This window comes from Oncorhynchus masou, chromosome 8, assembly GCF_036934945.1.
Source record: "Oncorhynchus masou masou isolate Uvic2021 chromosome 8, UVic_Omas_1.1, whole genome shotgun sequence".
Lineage (NCBI taxonomy): Eukaryota > Metazoa > Chordata > Actinopteri > Salmoniformes > Salmonidae > Oncorhynchus > Oncorhynchus masou.
Genome location: NC_088219.1, coordinates 5,795,180 through 5,813,136, shown reverse-complemented (window position 1 = coordinate 5,813,136; position 17,957 = coordinate 5,795,180). Strand labels below are relative to the sequence as shown.

At 45.9% G+C, this 17,957-nt stretch overlaps 1 protein-coding gene across 4 annotated transcripts in view; it reads right to left on the bottom strand.

The window, feature by feature from the left end:
* Positions 1 to 1,615: 1,615 nt before the first annotated feature.
* LOC135544009 (tripartite motif-containing protein 3-like) overlaps positions 1,616 to 17,957 on the bottom strand; it is a 119,477-nt gene continuing 103,135 nt past the window's right edge. For all 4 annotated transcript variants that reach the window (XM_064971339.1, XM_064971342.1, XM_064971340.1 and 1 more), the window contains 3 exons: positions 17,304 to 17,374; positions 6,649 to 6,789; positions 1,616 to 1,788 (listed from right to left, as the gene is read on the bottom strand). In XM_064971339.1, the coding sequence (XP_064827411.1) occupies positions 1,636 to 1,788; positions 6,649 to 6,789; positions 17,304 to 17,374 (365 nt within the window). In that variant the 3' untranslated portion in view covers positions 1,616 to 1,635. The remainder of the gene's footprint in view (positions 1,789 to 6,648; positions 6,790 to 17,303; positions 17,375 to 17,957) is intronic.

The window sequence follows — 17,957 nt, the reverse complement described above, 5'->3', positions numbered from 1 at the left end:
CAAAACGACCAACATGCTTGTGTTCGTCTCATATCAGCGTGGAGCCCAAACTGTTCAGACGCTAGACAGAGCTCACTTTAGCCCGAACAAGTGCACACTCCAGGAAGAAGGAGTAATTATTGGGACGCACCCGAGGCCAAGAAGAGGAGGACATCTAAAACAGCAGCAAATTAGATTTACAAACATTGTTAAAAGATAAAATCATGTAGAAATCTAAAACATAAAAAATAAACAAAGTCCTTTGTTGAAGTTCTTTAGAAAAAGAACACAAATAGAAATATGTATAACTTTGTGCTCTTGATATTTGCAATTCATACAGTTCAACCTCACATACAGTATCTTGTGAAGTGGTTGAGCTCTTCTACATAGCGTAACTAGATAGTGCATTGATCTAAAGTATTCAGATACCTCCACACACACAAAACAAATATACATGATGTACATCTATATAAGGTTATATAGATCGCACAAAATGGCGGATGTAACACTCCTTTAGATTTATGGGTAAAAGATGGCTGACCACAACCCAAGGGGATAACACGCTAAATCGGTTCCACTTGTTTATAAAGTGGTCCCCGATGGAATAGACACAAGCAGGGTGTGTAGTATGGACATATTAACAGTGTTTAGTAGAGTATGGACATATTGACTTTCCTGTCGTCACTGATTCACCTATGATAAAGTCGTGTTTTCCACTCCAGCCTCTTAAAGGGGAGTTCAGTTCTCCCTGGTCTGTTTTGGCAGAAAGTGACATATGGGGCAACAAGGTAAAGCTGCAGGGGAGAGTCCCAACTGGCTCCCTCTACTGTAGGTAGCAGTGTACGAACCGTGATTCGGTCTGTCTGTCTGTCCCAACTGGCTCCCTCTACTGTAGGTAGCAGTGTACGAACCGTGGTTCGGTCTGTCTGTCTGTCCCAACTGGCTCCCTCTACTGTAGGAAGCAGTGTACGAACCGTGGTTCGGTCTGTCTGTCTGTCCCAACTGGCTCCCTCTACTGTAGGAAGCAGTGTACGAACCGTGGTTCGGTCTGTCTGTCTGTCCCAACTGGCTCCCTCTACTGTAGGAAGCAGTGTACGAACCGTGGTTCGGTCTGTCTGTCTGTCCCAACTGGCTCCCTCTACTGTAGGTAGCAGTGTACGAACCGTGGTTCGGTCTGTCTGTCTGTCCCAACTGGCTCCCTCTACTGTAGGAAGCAGTGTACGAACCGTGGTTCGGTCTGTCTGTCTGTCCCAACTGGCTCCCTCTACTGTAGGAAGCAGTGTACGAACCGTGGTTCGGTCTGTCTGTCTGTCCCAACTGGCTCCCTCTACTGTAGGTAGCAGTATAAGAACCGTGGTTCGGTCTGTCTGTCCGTCCGTCCATCCTACTGTAGGAAGCAGTAGGCTTTGAAGCAGTTGTTCTGTGGTTCCATGTGTCTATCTCTCTGTCCACCCCTCCTACCATCCACCACTCAAACCTTTGAAGAGTCAGCCCAGGCTCCATGTCTCTCTCTCTCTCTCTCTCTCTCTCTCTCTGTCTCTCTCTCTCTCTCTCTCTCTCTCTCTCTCTCGCTCTCTCTCTCTCTCTCCCCCTCCCTCCCTCCCTCCCTCCCTCCCTCCCTCCCTCCCTCCCTCCATCCTTCCTTCCATCTCTCTGTCATTGTAGGTAGCGGTAGATCTTGAAGCAGTGGTTCCCAGAATCGGCTACGGCCACGTGTCCATCAGAGGTGAGGGTCAGACCCTGGGGGCCGTAGAGAGGGTCAGCTGATGTGTTGATATAGGACAGGAAGGAACCAGCGCTGTCAAATACCTGGGGAAAGAAAAAAAGGGGTTTCAAATCAAATACAATTTGAATTCACGGAATACAACAGACCTTCGTGAAATGCCCTTAACCAACAACGCAGTTATGAAAAATACCTATAAAAAAAGAAACAAAAGTAACAAATAATTAAAGAGCAGCAGTTAAATAACAATGTGGAGGCTATATACTGGGGGTACCGGTACAGAGTCAATGTGGAGGTTATATACTGGGGGTACCGGTACAGAGTCAATGTGGAGGCTATATACAGGGGGTACTGGTACAGAGTCAATGTGGAGGCTATATACAGGGGGTACCGGTACAGAGTCAATGTGGAGGCTATATACTGGGGGTACCGGTACAGAGTCAATGTGGAGGCTATATACTGGGGGTACCGGTACAGAGTCAATGTGGAGGCTATATACAGGGGGTACCGGTACAGAGTCAATGTGGAGGCTATATACAGGGGGTACCGGTACAGAGTCAAGTGGAGGCTATATACTGGGGGTACCGGTACAGATTCAATGTGGAGGCTATATACAGGGGGTACCGGTACAGAGTCAAGTGGAGGCTATATACTGGGGGTACCGGTACAGATTCAATGTGGAGGCTATATACAGGGGGTACCGGTACAGAGTCAATGTGGAGGCTATATACAGGGGGTACCGGTACAGAGTCAAGTGGAGGCTATATACTGGGGGTACCGGTACAGATTCAATGTGGAGGCTATATACAGGGGGTACCGGTACAGAGTCAAGTGGAGGCTATATACTGGGGGTACCGGTACAGAGTCAATGTGGAGGCTATATACTGGGGGTACCGGTACAGAGTCAATGTGGAGGCTATATACAGTGGGTACCAGTACAGAGTCAATGTGGAGGCTATATACAGGGGGTACCGGTACAGAGTCAATGTGGAGGCTATATACAGGGTATTACGGTACAGAGTCAAAGTGGAGGCTATATACAGGGGGTACCGGTACAGAGTCAATGTGGAGGCTATATACTGGGGGTACCGGTACAGAGTCAATGTGGAGGCTATATACTGGGGGTACCGGTACAGAGTCAATGTGGAGGCTATATACAGGGGGTACCGGTACAGAGTCAATGTGGAGGCTATATACAGGGGGTACCGGTACAGAGTCAATGTGGAGGCTATATACTGGGGGTACCGGTACAGAGTCAATGTGGAGGCTATATACAGGGGGTACCAGTACAGAGTCAATGTGGAGGCTATATACAGGGGGTACCGGTACAGAGTCAATGTGGAGGCTATATACAGGGGGTACCGGTACAGAGTCAATGTGGAGGCTATATACAGGGGGTACTGGTACAGAGTCAAGTGGAGGCTATATATAGGGCGTACCGGTACAGAGTCAATGTGGAGGCTATATACTGGGGGTACCGGTACAGAGTCAATGTGGAGGCTATATACAGGGGGTACCGGTACAGAGTCAATGTGGAGGCTATATACAGGGGGTACTGGTACAGAGTCAAGTGGAGGCTATATACAGGGCGTACCGGTACAGAGTCAATGTGGAGTCTATATACAGGGGGTACCGGTACAGAGTCAAGTGGAGGCTATATACAGGGGGTACCGGTACAGAGTCAAGTGGAGGCTATATACAGGGGGTACCGGTACAGAGTCAAGTGGAGGCTATATACAGGGTGTACCGGTACAGAGTCAAGTGGAGGCTATATACAGGGGGTACCGGTACAGAGTCAAGTGGAGGCTATATACAGGGGGTACCGGTACAGAGTCAAGTGGAGGCTATATACAGGGGGTACCGGTACAGAGTCAATGTGGAGGCTATATACAGGGGGTACCGGTACAGAGTCAATGTGGAGGCTATATACAGGGGGTACCGGTACAGAGTCAAGTGGAGGCTATATACAGGGGTACCGGTACAGAGTCAATGTGGAGGCTATATACAGGGGGTACCGGTACAGAGTCAATGTGGAGGCTATATACAGGGGGTACTGGTACAGAGTCAAGTGGAGGCTATATACAGGGGTTACCGGTACAGAGTCAATGTGGAGTCTATATACAGGGGGTACCGGTACAGAGTCAAGTGGAGGCTATATACAGGGGGTACCGGTACAGAGTCAAGTGGAGGCTATATACTGGGGGTACCGGTACAGAGTCAATGTGGAGGCTATATACAGGGGGTACCGGTACAGAGTCAATGTGGAGGCTATATACAGGGGGTACCAGTACAGAGTCAATGTGGAGGCTATATACAGGGGGTACTGGTACAGAGTCAAGTGGAGGCTATATACAGGGGTTACCGGTACAGAGTCAATGTGGAGTCTATATACAGGGGGTACCGGTACAGAGTCAATGTGGAGGCTATATACAGGGGGTACCGGTACAGAGTCAATGTGGAGGCTATATACAGGGGGTACTGGTACAGAGTCAAGTGGAGGCTATATACAGGGGTTACCGGTACAGAGTCAATGTGGAGTCTATATACAGGGGGTACCGGTACAGAGTCAAGTGGAGGCTATATACAGGGGGTACCGGTACAGAGTCAATGTGGAGGCTATATACAGGGGTACCGGTACAGAGTCAAGTGGAGGCTATATACAGGGGTTACCGGTACAGAGTCAATGTGGAGGCTATATACAGGGTATTACGGTACAGAGTCAATGTGGAGGCTATATACAGGGGGTACCGGTACAGAGTCAATGTGGAGCCTATATACAGGGGGTACCGGTACAGAGTCAATGTGGAGGCTATATACAGGGGGTACCGGTACAGAGTCAATGTGGAGGCTATATACAGGGGGTACCGGTACAGAGTCAATGTGGAGGCTATATACAGGGGGTACCGGTACAGAGTCAATGTGGAGGCTATATACAGGGGGTACCGGTACAGAGTCAATGTGGAGGCTATATACAGGGGGTACTGGTACAGAGTCAAGTGGAGGCTATATACAGGGGTTACCGGTACAGAGTCAATGTGGAGTCTATATACAGGGGGTACCGGTACAGAGTCAAGTGGAGGCTATATACAGGGGGTACCGGTACAGAGTCAATGTGGAGGCTATATACAGGGGGTACCGGTACAGAGTCAAGTGGAGGCTATATACAGGGGTTACCGGTACAGAGTCAATGTGGAGGCTATATACAGGGTATTACGGTACAGAGTCAATGTGGAGGCTATATACAGGGGGTACCGGTACAGAGTCAATGTGGAGCCTATATACAGGGGGTACCGGTACAGAGTCAATGTGGAGGCTATATACAGGGGGTACCGGTACAGAGTCAATGTGGAGGCTATATACAGGGGGTACCGGTACAGAGTCAATGTGGAGGCTATATACAGGGGGTACCGGTACAGAGTCAAGTGGAGGCTATATGCAGTCACTTTTCTTCTCCTACAACTTCTATGAGTTGGAAAACAAACTGAAAGGGTGCACACTGCCACCTGGAGGGTGTTGTCTGAACAGGTTTAAAGACAAGGTTGGTGATTTACTGCCCCCTGGAGGGTGTTGTCTGAACAGGTATAAAGACAAGGTTGGGGATTTACTGCCCCCTGGAGGGTGTTGTCTGAACAGGTATAAAGGTTGGTGATTTACTGCCCCCTGGAGGGTGTTGTCTGAACAGGTATAAAGACAAGGTTGGGGATTTACTGCCCCCTGGAGGGTGTTGTCTGAACAGGTATAAAGGTTGGTGATTTACTGCCCCCTGGAGGGTGTTGTCTGAACAGGTTTAAAGACAAGGTTGGTGATTTACTGCCCCCTGGAGTTATGGAATGTTTCTTCACGAGTATAATTCATTGGCTGATCCCTCCTGGGATCTGGATTGAATTATGTTGTCCTTCCTTAAACCAATTTGACTACTTCAAAATGGTGAAAGTCCTCAATGGTGCTGCCCATGCTAAAACAAGCTTTTGGGCACTAGAGTCCTCTATGCATCTCTATTGTTTGTTTGCGTTATCTCCTGAATTCGGTGCTGTGGGTGTGGCCTCATTGGTATCAGGTGCTGTGGGTGTGGCCCCACCTTGTATCAGGTGCTGTGGGTGTGTCCTCACATTGTATGAGGTGCGATGGGTGTGGCCTCACCTTGTATGAAGTGTTGTGGGTGTGGCCTCACCTTGTATCAGGTGCTGTGGGTGTGGCCTCACCTTGTATTAGGTGCTGTGGGTGTGGCCTCACCTTGTATCAGGTGATGTGGGTGTGGCCTCACCTTGTATCAGGTGCTTTGGGTGTGGCCTCACCTTGTATGAGGTGCTGTGGGTGTGGCCTCACCTTGTATTAGGTGCTTTGGGTGTGGCCTCACCTTGTATGAGGTGCTGTGGGTGTGGCCTCACCTTGTATCAGGTGCTGTGGGTGTGGCCTCACCTTGTATCAGGTGCTGTGGGTGTGGCCTCACCTTGTATTAGGTGCTTTGGGTGTGGCCTCACCTTGTATGAGGTGCTGTGGGTGTGGCCTCACCTTGTATGAGGTGCTGTGGGTGTGGCCTCACCTTGTATGAGGTGCTGTGGGTGTGGCCTCACCTTGTATGAGGTGCTGTGGGTGTGGCCTCACCTTGTATCAGGTGCTGTGGGTGTGACCTCACATTTTATTAGGTGCTGTGGGTGTGGCCTCACCTTGTATTAGATGCTGTGGGTGTGTCCTCACCTTGTATGAGGTGATGTGGGTGTGGCCTCACCTTGTATGAGGTGCTGTGGGTGTGGCCTCACCTTGTATGAGGTGCTGTGGGTGTGGCCTCACCTTGTATGATTTGCTGTGGGTGTGGCCTCATCTTGTATCAGGTGCTGTTGGTGTGGCCTCACCTTGTATCAGGTGCTGTGGGTGTGGCCTCACCTTGTATTAGGTGCTGTGGGTGTGGCCTCACCTTGTATTGGGTGCTCTGGGTGTGGCCTCACCTGTATGCGGCTGTTGCCCCAGTCGGCCACGATGATGTTCCCATTGATATCCACGGCAACTCCGGTGGGGGCATTAAACTGGCCATTCCCCTCGCCATGGGAACCAAACTTAAACAGGAACTCACCATCCGCACTGTACACCTGTTGACAGGAAGTAGACACACACATACCTCTGTGAGGTCATACCTGTGGGGGGGGGGATTGAAAGGATAGTTTACCTGTAGAATATACAGAATAGAGATCTTGTTAAGGGCAGAGATTCAGTAGACTATGCAGGGTAGACATCTTGTTAAGGGCAGAGATTCAGTAGACTATGCAGGGTAGACATCTTGTTAAGGGCAGAGATTCAGTAGACTATGCAGGGTAGACATCTTGTTAAGGGCAGAGATTCAGTAGACTATGCAGGGTAGACATCTTGTTAAGGGCAGAGATTCAGTAGACTATGCAGGGTAGACATCTTGTTAAGGGCAGAGATTCAGTAGACTATGCAGGGTAGACATCTTGTTAAGGGCAGAGATTCAGTAGACTATGCAGGGTAGACATCTTGTTAAGGGCAGAGATTCAGTAGACTATGCAGGGTAGACATCTTGTTAAGGGCAGAGATTCAGTAGACTATGCAGGGTAGACATCTTGTTAAGGGCAGAGATTCAGTAGACTATGCAGGGTAGACATCTTGTTAAGGGCAGAGATTCAGTAGACTATGCAGGGTAGACATCTTGTTAAGGGCAGAGATTCAGTAGACTATGCAGGGTTCAGACATCTTGTTAAGGGCAGAGATTCAGTAGACTATGCAGGGTAGACATCTTGTTAAGGGCAGAGATTCAGTAGACTATGCAGGGTAGACATCTTGTTAAGGGCAGAGATTCAGTAGACTATGCAGGGTAGACATCTTGTTAAGGGCAGAGATTCAGTAGACTATGCAGGGTAGACATCTTGTTAAGGGCAGAGATTCAGTAGACTATGCAGGGTAGACATCTTGTTAAGGGCAGAGATTCAGTAGACTATGCAGGGTAGACATCTTGTTAAGGGCAGAGATTCAGTAGACTATGCAGGGTAGACATCTTGTTAAGGGCAGAGATTCAGTAGACTATGCAGGGTAGACATCTTGTTAAGGGCAGAGATTCAGTAGACTATGCAGGGTAGACATCTTGTTAAGGGCAGAGATTCAGTAGACTATGCAGGGTAGACATCTTGTTAAGGGCAGAGATTCAGTAGACTATGCAGGGTAGACATCTTGTTAAGGGCAGAGATTCAGTAGACTATGCAGGGTAGACATCTTGTTAAGGGCAGAGATTCAGTAGACTATGCAGGGTAGACATCTTGTTAAGGGCAGAGATTCAGTAGACTATGCAGGGTAGACATCTTGTTAAGGGCAGAGATTCAGTAGACTATGCAGGGTAGACATCTTGTTAAGGGCAGAGATTCAGTAGACTATGCAGGGTAGACATCTTGTTAAGGGCAGAGATTCAGTAGACTATGCAGGGTAGACATCTTGTTAAGGGCAGAGATTCAGTAGACTATGCAGGGTAGACATCTTGTTAAGGGCAGAGATTCAGTAGACTATGCAGGGTAGACATCTTGTTAAGGGCAGAGATTCAGTAGACTATGCAGGGTAGACATCTTGTTAAGGGCAGAGATTCAGTAGACTATGCAGGGTAGACATCTTGTTAAGGGCAGAGATTCAGTAGACTATGCAGGGTAGACATCTTGTTAAGGGCAGAGATTCAGTAGACTATGCAGGGTAGACATCTTGTTAAGGGCAGAGATTCAGTAGACTATGCAGGGTAGACATCTTGTTAAGGGCAGAGATTCAGTAGACTATGCAGGGTAGACATCTTGTTAAGGGCAGAGATTCAGTAGACTATGCAGGGTAGACATCTTGTTAAGGGCAGAGATTCAGTAGACTATGCAGGGTAGACATCTTGTTAAGGGCAGAGATTCAGTAGACTATGCAGGGTAGACATCTTGTTAAGGGCAGAGATTCAGTAGACTATGCAGGGTAGACATCTTGTTAAGGGCAGAGATTCAGTAGACTATGCAGGGTAGACATCTTGTTAAGGGCAGAGATTCAGTAGACTATGCAGGGTAGACATCTTGTTAAGGGCAGAGATTCAGTAGACTATGCAGGGTAGACATCTTGTTAAGGGCAGAGATTCAGTAGACTATGCAGGGTAGACATCTTGTTAAGGGCAGAGATTCAGTAGACTATGCAGGGTAGACATCTTGTTAAGGGCAGAGATTCAGTAGACTATGCAGGGTAGACATCTTGTTAAGGGCAGAGATTCAGTAGACTATGCAGGGTAGACATCTTGTTAAGGGCAGAGATTCAGTAGACTATGCAGGGTAGACATCTTGTTAAGGGCAGAGATTCAGTAGACTATGCATCTTGGGTAGACATCTTGTTAAGGGCAGAGATTCAGTAGACTATGCAGGGTAGACATCTTGTTAAGGGCAGAGATTCAGTAGACTATGCAGGGTAGACATCTTGTTAAGGGCAGAGATTCAGTAGACTATGCAGGGTAGACATCTTGTTAAGGGCAGAGATTCAGTAGACTATGCAGGGTAGACATCTTGTTAAGGGCAGAGATTCAGTAGACTATGCAGGGTAGACATCTTGTTAAGGGCAGAGATTCAGTAGACTATGCAGGGTAGACATATTAAGCAGGGTAGACATCTTGTTAAGGGCAGAGATTCAGTAGACTATGCAGGGTAGACATCTTGTTAAGGGCAGAGATTCAGTAGACTATGCAGGGTAGACATCTTGTTAAGGGCAGAGATTCAGTAGACTATGCAGGGTAGACATCTTGTTAAGGGCAGAGATTCAGTAGACTATGCAGGGTAGACATCTTGTTAAGGGCAGAGATTCAGTAGACTATGCAGGGTAGACATCTTGTTAAGGGCAGAGATTCAGTAGACTATGCAGGGTAGACATCTTGTTAAGGGCAGAGATTCAGTAGACTATGCAGGGTAGACATCTTGTTAAGGGCAGAGATTCAGTAGACTATGCAGGGTAGACATCTTGTTAAGGGCAGAGATTCAGTAGACTATGCAGGGTAGACATCTTGTTAAGGGCAGAGATTCAGTAGACTATGCAGGGTAGACATCTTGTTAAGGGCAGAGATTCAGTAGACTATGCAGGGTAGACATCTTGTTAAGGGCAGAGATTCAGTAGACTATGCAGGGTAGACATCTTGTTAAGGGCAGAGATTCAGTAGACTATGCAGGGTAGACATCTTGTTAAGGGCAGAGATTCAGTAGACTATGCAGGGTAGACATCTTGTTAAGGGCAGAGATTCAGTAGACTATGCAGGGTAGACATCTTGTTAAGGGCAGAGATTCAGTAGACTATGCAGGGTAGACATCTTGTTAAGGGCAGAGATTCAGTAGACTATGCAGGGTAGACATCTTGTTAAGGGCAGAGATTCAGTAGACTATGCAGGGTAGACATCTTGTTAAGGGCAGAGATTCAGTAGACTATGCAGGGTAGACATCTTGTTAAGGGCAGAGATTCAGTAGACTATGCAGGGTAGACATCTTGTTAAGGGCAGAGATTCAGTAGACTATGCAGGGTAGACATCTTGTTAAGGGCAGAGATTCAGTAGACTATGCAGGGTAGACATCTTGTTAAGGGCAGAGATTCAGTAGACTATGCAGGGTAGACATCTTGTTAAGGGCAGAGATTCAGTAGACTATGCAGGGTAGACATCTTGTTAAGGGCAGAGATTCAGTAGACTATGCAGGGTAGACATCTTGTTAAGGGCAGAGATTCAGTAGACTATGCAGGGTAGACATCTTGTTAAGGGCAGAGATTCAGTAGACTATGCAGGGTAGACATCTTGTTAAGGGCAGAGATTCAGTAGACTATGCAGGGTAGACATCTTGTTAAGGGCAGAGATTCAGTAGACTATGCAGGGTAGACATCTTGTTAAGGGCAGAGATGCAGTAGACTATGCAGGGTAGACATCTTGTTAAGGGCAGAGATTCAGTAGACTATGCAGGGTAGACATCTTGTTAAGGGCAGAGATTCAGTAGACTATGCAGGGTAGACATCTTGTTAAGGGCAGAGATTCAGTAGACTATGCAGGGTAGACATCTTGTTAAGGGCAGAGATTCAGTAGACTATGCAGGGTAGACATCTTGTTAAGGGCAGAGATTCAGTAGACTATGCAGGGTAGACATCTTGTTAAGGGCAGAGATTCAGTAGACTATGCAGGGTAGACATCTTGTTAAGGGCAGAGATTCAGTAGACTATGCAGGGTAGACATCTTGTTAAGGGCAGAGATTCAGTAGACTATGCAGGGTAGACATCTTGTTAAGGGCAGAGATTCAGTAGACTATGCAGGGTAGACATCTTGTTAAGGGCAGAGATTCAGTAGACTATGCAGGGTAGACATCTTGTTAAGGGCAGAGATTCAGTAGACTATGCAGGGTAGACATCTTGTTAAGGGCAGAGATTCAGTAGACTATGCAGGGTAGACATCTTGTTAAGGGCAGAGATTCAGTAGACTATGCAGGGTAGACATCTTGTTAAGGGCAGAGATTCAGTAGACTATGCAGGGTAGACATCTTGTTAAGGGCAGAGATTCAGTAGACTATGCAGGGTAGACATCTTGTTAAGGGCAGAGATTCAGTAGACTATGCAGGGTAGACATCTTGTTAAGGGCAGAGATTCAGTAGGTTCAGGCTCATAAGTGTCCATCATTAGTTACATTAGTTGCTCAAAGTTAGTTATAGCCGGCAAAGTTATTTACAAAATACACTTAGACAAAATACTAACTTGATTCAAAACAAAACAACAAAACAAACCTTAAGCCTGCGTGCGTAATGGGTCCACGGTCAAACGACCACCCCACATCACTGTCAAACGCTCCCTAAAACACTTCAGTGAGCAGGCCTGTCTAATCGACCTGGCCCGGGTATCCTGGAACGATATTGACCTCATCCCGTCATTAGAGGATGCCTGTATGCTCTTAAAAAGTGCTTTCCTGTCCATCTTAAATAAGCCCCACTCAAAGAAATGTAGAACTAAGAACAGATATAGCCCTTGGTTCACCCCAGACTTGACTGCCCTTGACCAGCACAAAAACATCCTGTGGCGTTCTGCATTAGCATCGAATAGACCCCACGATATGCAACTTTTCAGGGAAGTCAGGAACCAATATACTCAGTCAGTTAGGAAAGCTAAGGCTAGCTTTTTCAAACAGAAATTTGCTTCCTGTAGCACTAATTCCAAAAAGTTGTGGGACACTTTAAAGTCCATGGAGAATAAGAGCACCTCCTCCCAGCTGCCCACTGCACTGAGGCTAGGAAACACTGTCACCACCTAAAAATCTACGAAAATCGATCATTTCAATAAGCATTTTTCTACGGCTGGCCATGCTTTTCACCTGGCTACCCCCTTCGACTCTGTCAATAACCGCATTCCTATCGGCAGACTCAATAGCCTTGGCTTCTCAAATGAATGCCTCGCCTGGTTCACCAACTACTTCTGAGATTAAGTTCAGTGTGTCAAATCGCAGGGCCTGTTGTCCAGACCTCTGGCGGTCTCTATGGGGGTGCCACAGGGTTCAATTCTCGACCGATTCTTTTCTCTGTATATATCAATGATGTCGCTCTTGCTGCTGGTGAGTCTCTGATCCACCTCTAAGCAGACGACACCATTCTGGATACATCTGGCTCTTTTTTGGACACTGTGCTAACACACCTCCAAATGAGCATCAACACCATACAACTCTCCTTCCGTTGCCTCCAACTGCTTTTAAATGCTAGTAAAACTAAATGCATGCTCTTCAACCGATTGCTGCCCCGCACCCTCCCGCCCGACGAGCATCACTACTCTGGAAGGTTCTGACCTAGAATATGTGGACAACTACAAATACCTAGGTGTCTGGTTAGACTTTAAACTCTCCTTTCAGACTCACATTAAGCATCTCCAATCCAAAATTAAATCTAGAATCAGCTCTCTATTTCACAACAAAGCCCCCTTCACTCATGCCGCCAAACTTACCCTCGTAAAACTGACAATCATACCGATCCTTGACTTCGGCGATGTCATCTACAAAATAGCCCTCAACACTCTACTCAGCAAACTGGATGTAGTCTATCACAGTGCCATCCATTTTGTCACCAAGCCCCATATACTACCCACCACTGCGACCTGTATGCTCTCGTTGGCTGGCCCTCGCTACATACTCGTCGCCAAACCCACTGGCTCCAGGTCATCTATAAGTTTTTGCTATGTAAAGCCCTGCCTTATCTCAGCTCACTGGTCACCTTAGCAACACCCACCCGTAGCACACGCTCCAGCAGGTTTATTTCACTAGTCATCCCCAAAGCCAACTCCTACTTAGACCGCCTTTCCTTCCAGTTCTCTGCTGCCAATGACTGGAACGAATTGCAAAAATCACTGAAGCTGGAGTCATATCTCCCTCGTTAACTTTAAGCATCAGATGTCAGAGCAGCTTACCGATCACTGTACCTGTACACAGCCAATCTGTAAATAGTCCATCCAACTACCTCATCCCCATATTATTACTTACCCTCTTGCTCTTTTGCACCCCAGTATCTCTACTTGCATATCATCATCTGCACATCTATCACTCCAGTGTTAATGCTAAATTGTAATTATTTCGCCTCTATGGCCTATTTATTGCCTTACCTCCCTACTCTTCTACATTTGCACACACTGTACATATATGCTTCTATTTTTCTTGTCTATTGTGTTACTGACTGTACATTTCTTTATGTGTAACTTTGTGTCGTTGTTTGTGTTGAACTGCTTTGCTTTATCTTGGCCAGGTCGCAGTTGTAAATGAGAACTTGTTCTCAACTAGCCTACCTGGTTAAATAAGTCAAAAATAAAATGGATAGAAAAGCATGTTTAACTCAGGCGTGCAACTCAGGGGGTACAACTCAGGGGGTGCCCTCCCCCACATTCTGAAATTGCATTTTTGTCTCCCCCAGTTTTATCAATGGAATGTGATGTTTCATCAAACATTTCATTCTGGAGTAGAGAGTAAATTACCGCATTTAGTGTGGAATAAAATATATATGGAAATACCTTTCCAAAACAAACCTTTTATAGCAAACTGAGTATGAACGATACACTGTAGTTTACTGCTAACAAATAACTATAAACTGTAGGTTACTGCTAAGTGATTAGTCAAAATGTAACAGTTGTTAACCTGGAGGAAAATGGGGGAGGCTTTTTACCTTTCAGTCATGGGGAGGGATTAGTATTAATGTATTTTTTAGTCCAGGGGAGGGTCATGTAATTTGCAATCGAATAAATATCATATTGGTTTGAATTAGTATCTTATTGGGTAACTCTTGATGCTGCCCCTCATCCCTGATTCTCTGCAGGGCGCACAATTTCAAGTACGCCTAGTGTAGCCGCTATCAAATTATCCTTAACCTATACTATAGGCTACAAGCCTAGGATGAATTCTAGGATGAATTCTGGCCCATTCCTCCTGACAGAGCTGGTGTAACTGAGTCAGGTTTGTAGGCCTCCTTGCTCGCACATGCTTTTTCAGTTCTGCCCACAAATGTTCTATAGGATTGAGGTTAGGGCTTTGTGATGGCCACTCCAATACCTTGACTTTGTTGTCCTTAAGCCATTGTGCCACAACCTTGGAAGTATGCTTGGGTTCATTGTCCACTTGGAAGACTCATTTGAGACCAAGCTTTAACTTCCTGACTGATGTCTTGAGATAATGCTTCAATATATCCACATACTTTTCCATCCACATACTTTTCCTTGCTCATGATGCCATCTATTTTCTGAAGTGCACCAGTCTCTCCTGCAGCAAAGCACCCCCACAACATGATGCTGCCACCCCCATGCTTCACAGTTGGGATGGTGTTCTTCGGCTTGCAAGCATCCCCCTTATTTCTCCAAACATTACTATGGTCATTATGGCCAAATAGTTCTATTTTTGTTTCATCAGACCAGAGGACATTTCTCCAAAAAGTAGGATCTTTGTCCCCATGTGCAGTTGCAAACCGTAGTCTGGCTTTTTTATGTTGTTTTTGTTGTAGTGGCTTCTTCCTTCCTGAGGGGCCTTTCAGGTTATGTCGATATAGGACTTGTTTTACTGTGAATATAGATACTTTTGTACCTGTTTCCTCCAGCATCTTCACAAGGTCCTTTGCTGTTGTTCTGGGATTGATTTGCACTTTTCATACCAAAGTACGTTCATCTCTAGAAGACAGAACTCGTCTCCTTCCTGAGTGGTATGACAGTTGCGTGGTCCCATGGTGTTTATACTTGTGTACTATTGTTTGTACAGATGAACGTGGTACCTTCAGCTATTTGGAAATTGCTCCCAAGGATGAACCAGACTTGTGGAGGTCTATTAGCCTATCAGAAGCTTATAAAGCCATGACATACTTTTCTGGAATTTTCCAAGCTGTTTAAAGGCACAGTCAACTTAGTGTATGTAAACTTCTGACCCCCTGGAATTGTGATACAGTGAATTATAAGTGAAATAATCTGTCTGTAAACAATTGTTGGAAAAATGACTTATGTCATGCAGAAGGTAGATGTTCTAACCGACTTGCCAAAACTATAGTTTGTTAACAAGAAACGTGTGGAGTGGTTGAAAACGAGTTTTAATGACTCCAACCTAAGTGTATGTAAACTTCCGACTTCAACTTTATAGGCTGCACTTCTATGGATAGCCTGTCCCGATCACGAACCCTGGCCTGTCCCAATCACGAGCCCTGGCCTGTCCCAATCACGAGCCCTGGCCTGTCCCAATCACGAGCCCTGGCCTGCCCTGCTCTTGCTGAAACCCTTTTTGTGCTGCCTAGAGGCGAGTCAAAGGCTTCTTCCAAAAATATTGTTTTTATCTGTATAAAAAAAGAAGCAATATCTGTGCGGGTGGAGATGGAGAGCTTGAAGATGAGGAGGACTGGAGGTAAGCTTGCTACTGCTATCATTGATTTGAATAAAAACAATGTTTCAAAAAACAATGTTTCATTGCCCATAATGAATCTAGTTACGAGAGCTATTTACCTCACAATAAGCCATATTCGAGTCATTTACAATCATAACCCACACGCAGAGATTGACAGCGCGGGGGATGAAAGTATGCCGATTCGAAAAGCCCCAATTCATTTAAACAGTCGACATTTTAACTCGACTTTAGGCAACAAGAGAGCTTTGTGTTGGAGACATATTTCTTCCTATTCAACAAATAAGAGGTTGTTCTACCTGTTTGATGCTGGCGCTCGATTTTCGGCGGTCATATACACTTTTGTTGGCAATTTCGACCTGTTCATTACAGCCAGTGGTCTGCTATTTTCAAACTGTTGTGCAACGATTGTTAATTTTCCATTTCTTATATCCACTCGCTTGCGAATATTTCAGTGGTGGAAATATTTGAGGTGTGTCCTTAAAAGCATGACACAAAGTGGTCATTTCAGGCAGCAGGCAGCGCTGATAGAGATATTTAAGACCAACCAAAAGTTGGTTTTAACGGTAATGCAGTTAGTTATGGCATGACTTCCGACAGAAAAGACCAAACAAATGGACTTTGGAAGGTATTTGTAATTCTGTCACTATCAATTGAGCTTCAACATGCCAACAGGCTTTTAAACAACATACTAAATCTAAATCAGTCAGGAGAAAGCCAGGTAGCCTAAGAAGGAACAAAATTGAATTATTTAGACTATATTATCATTTTGGGTCGGCAGGTAGCCTTGTGGTTAGAGTGTAGGGGCGGCAGGTAGCCTAGTGGTTAGAGTGTAGAGGCGGCAGGTAGTCTAGTGGTTAGAGTGTAGAGGCAGCAGGTAGCCTAGTGGTTAGAGTATAGGGGCGGCAGGTAGCCTAGTGGTTAGAGTGTAGAGGTGGCAGGTAGCCTAGTGGTTAGAGAGTAGAGGCGGCAGGTAGCCTAGTGGTTAGAGTGTAGAGGCGGCAGGTAGCCTAGTGGTTAGAGTGGAGGGGTGGTAGGTAGCCTAGTGGTTAGAGTGGAGGGGTGGTTGGTAGCCTAGTGGTTAGAGCGTAGAGGAGGCGGGTAGCCTAGTGGTTAGTGTGTAGAGGAGGCGGGTAGCCTAGTGGTTAGTGTGTAGAGGTGGCAGGTAGCCTAGTGGTTAGAGAGTAGAGGAGGCGGGTAGCCTAGTGGTTAGAGTACTGTTAACAAATAACTATAAACTGTAGTTTACTGCTAAAAAATAACTATAAACTGTAGTTTACTGCTAACAAATAACTATAAACTGTAGTTTACTGTTAACAAATAACTATGAACCAGTAGCTAATTGCTAACAAATAACTATAAACTGTAGCTTACTGCTAACAAATAACTATAAATTGTAGTTTACTGTTAACAAATAACTATAAACTGTAGCTTACTGTTAACAAATAACTGTGAACCAGTAGCTAATTGCTAACAAAGAAGCTAAAGGATAATATCGACATGGACAATGGAATTCTTTTAGAAAGAAATGGCAAATGCATCTGGGAAATAGAACACTTTTTTAATATATTGACAGATTAGAGTGTGTACGCGTTGGAGTGGGCATAGATCCACTTCGCCACACAACTATATATTTTCAAATTAATAAAGCATTTTTTGGGGGGGCTGTAATTTTTTATTTTTTATTTTTTTATTCCCTCTTTCCTTGATCACATAAAGCATAAAGGCTTGACTTACCTTCACAGAATGATTGTGGAAATCTGTGACAATGATTTCATTCTTGTTGTTCACCGCAACAAAGTGTGGACCTGGGGGCGAGAGAGAGAGAGAGAGAGAGAGAGAGAGAGAGAGAGAGAGAGAGAAGGGGCAGAGAGAGAGAGAAGGGGCAGAGAGAGAGAGAGAAGGGGTGCAGAGAGAGAGAGAAGGGGCAGAGAGAGAGAGAGAGAGAGAGGGGGCAGAGAGAGAGAGAGAGAGAGAGAGAGAGGGGCAGAGAGAGAGAGGGGGCAGAGAGAGAGAAAGAGAGAAGGAGAGAGAGAGAGAAGGGGGCAGAGAGAGAGAGAGAGAGGGGGCAGAGAGAGAGAAAGAGAGAAGGAGAGAGAGAGAGAAGGGGCAGAGAGAGAGAGAGAAGGGGCAGAGAGAGAGAGAGAAGGGGCAGAGAGAGAGAGAGAGAGGGGGCAGAGAGAGAGAGGGAGAGGGGGCAGAGAGAGAGAGAGGGAGAGAGAGGGAGAGAGAGAGAAGGGGCAGAGAGAGAGAGAGAGAGAGAGAGAGAGAAAGAGAGAGAGAGACAAAGAGACAGAAAGAACGTGATTCAAGTTAGCATGTCTAAGGTCCTCTAAATTACTGGTGAGATTTTTTTTTTTTTTGGTTTAATTTATTTGCACCAAAGAAATA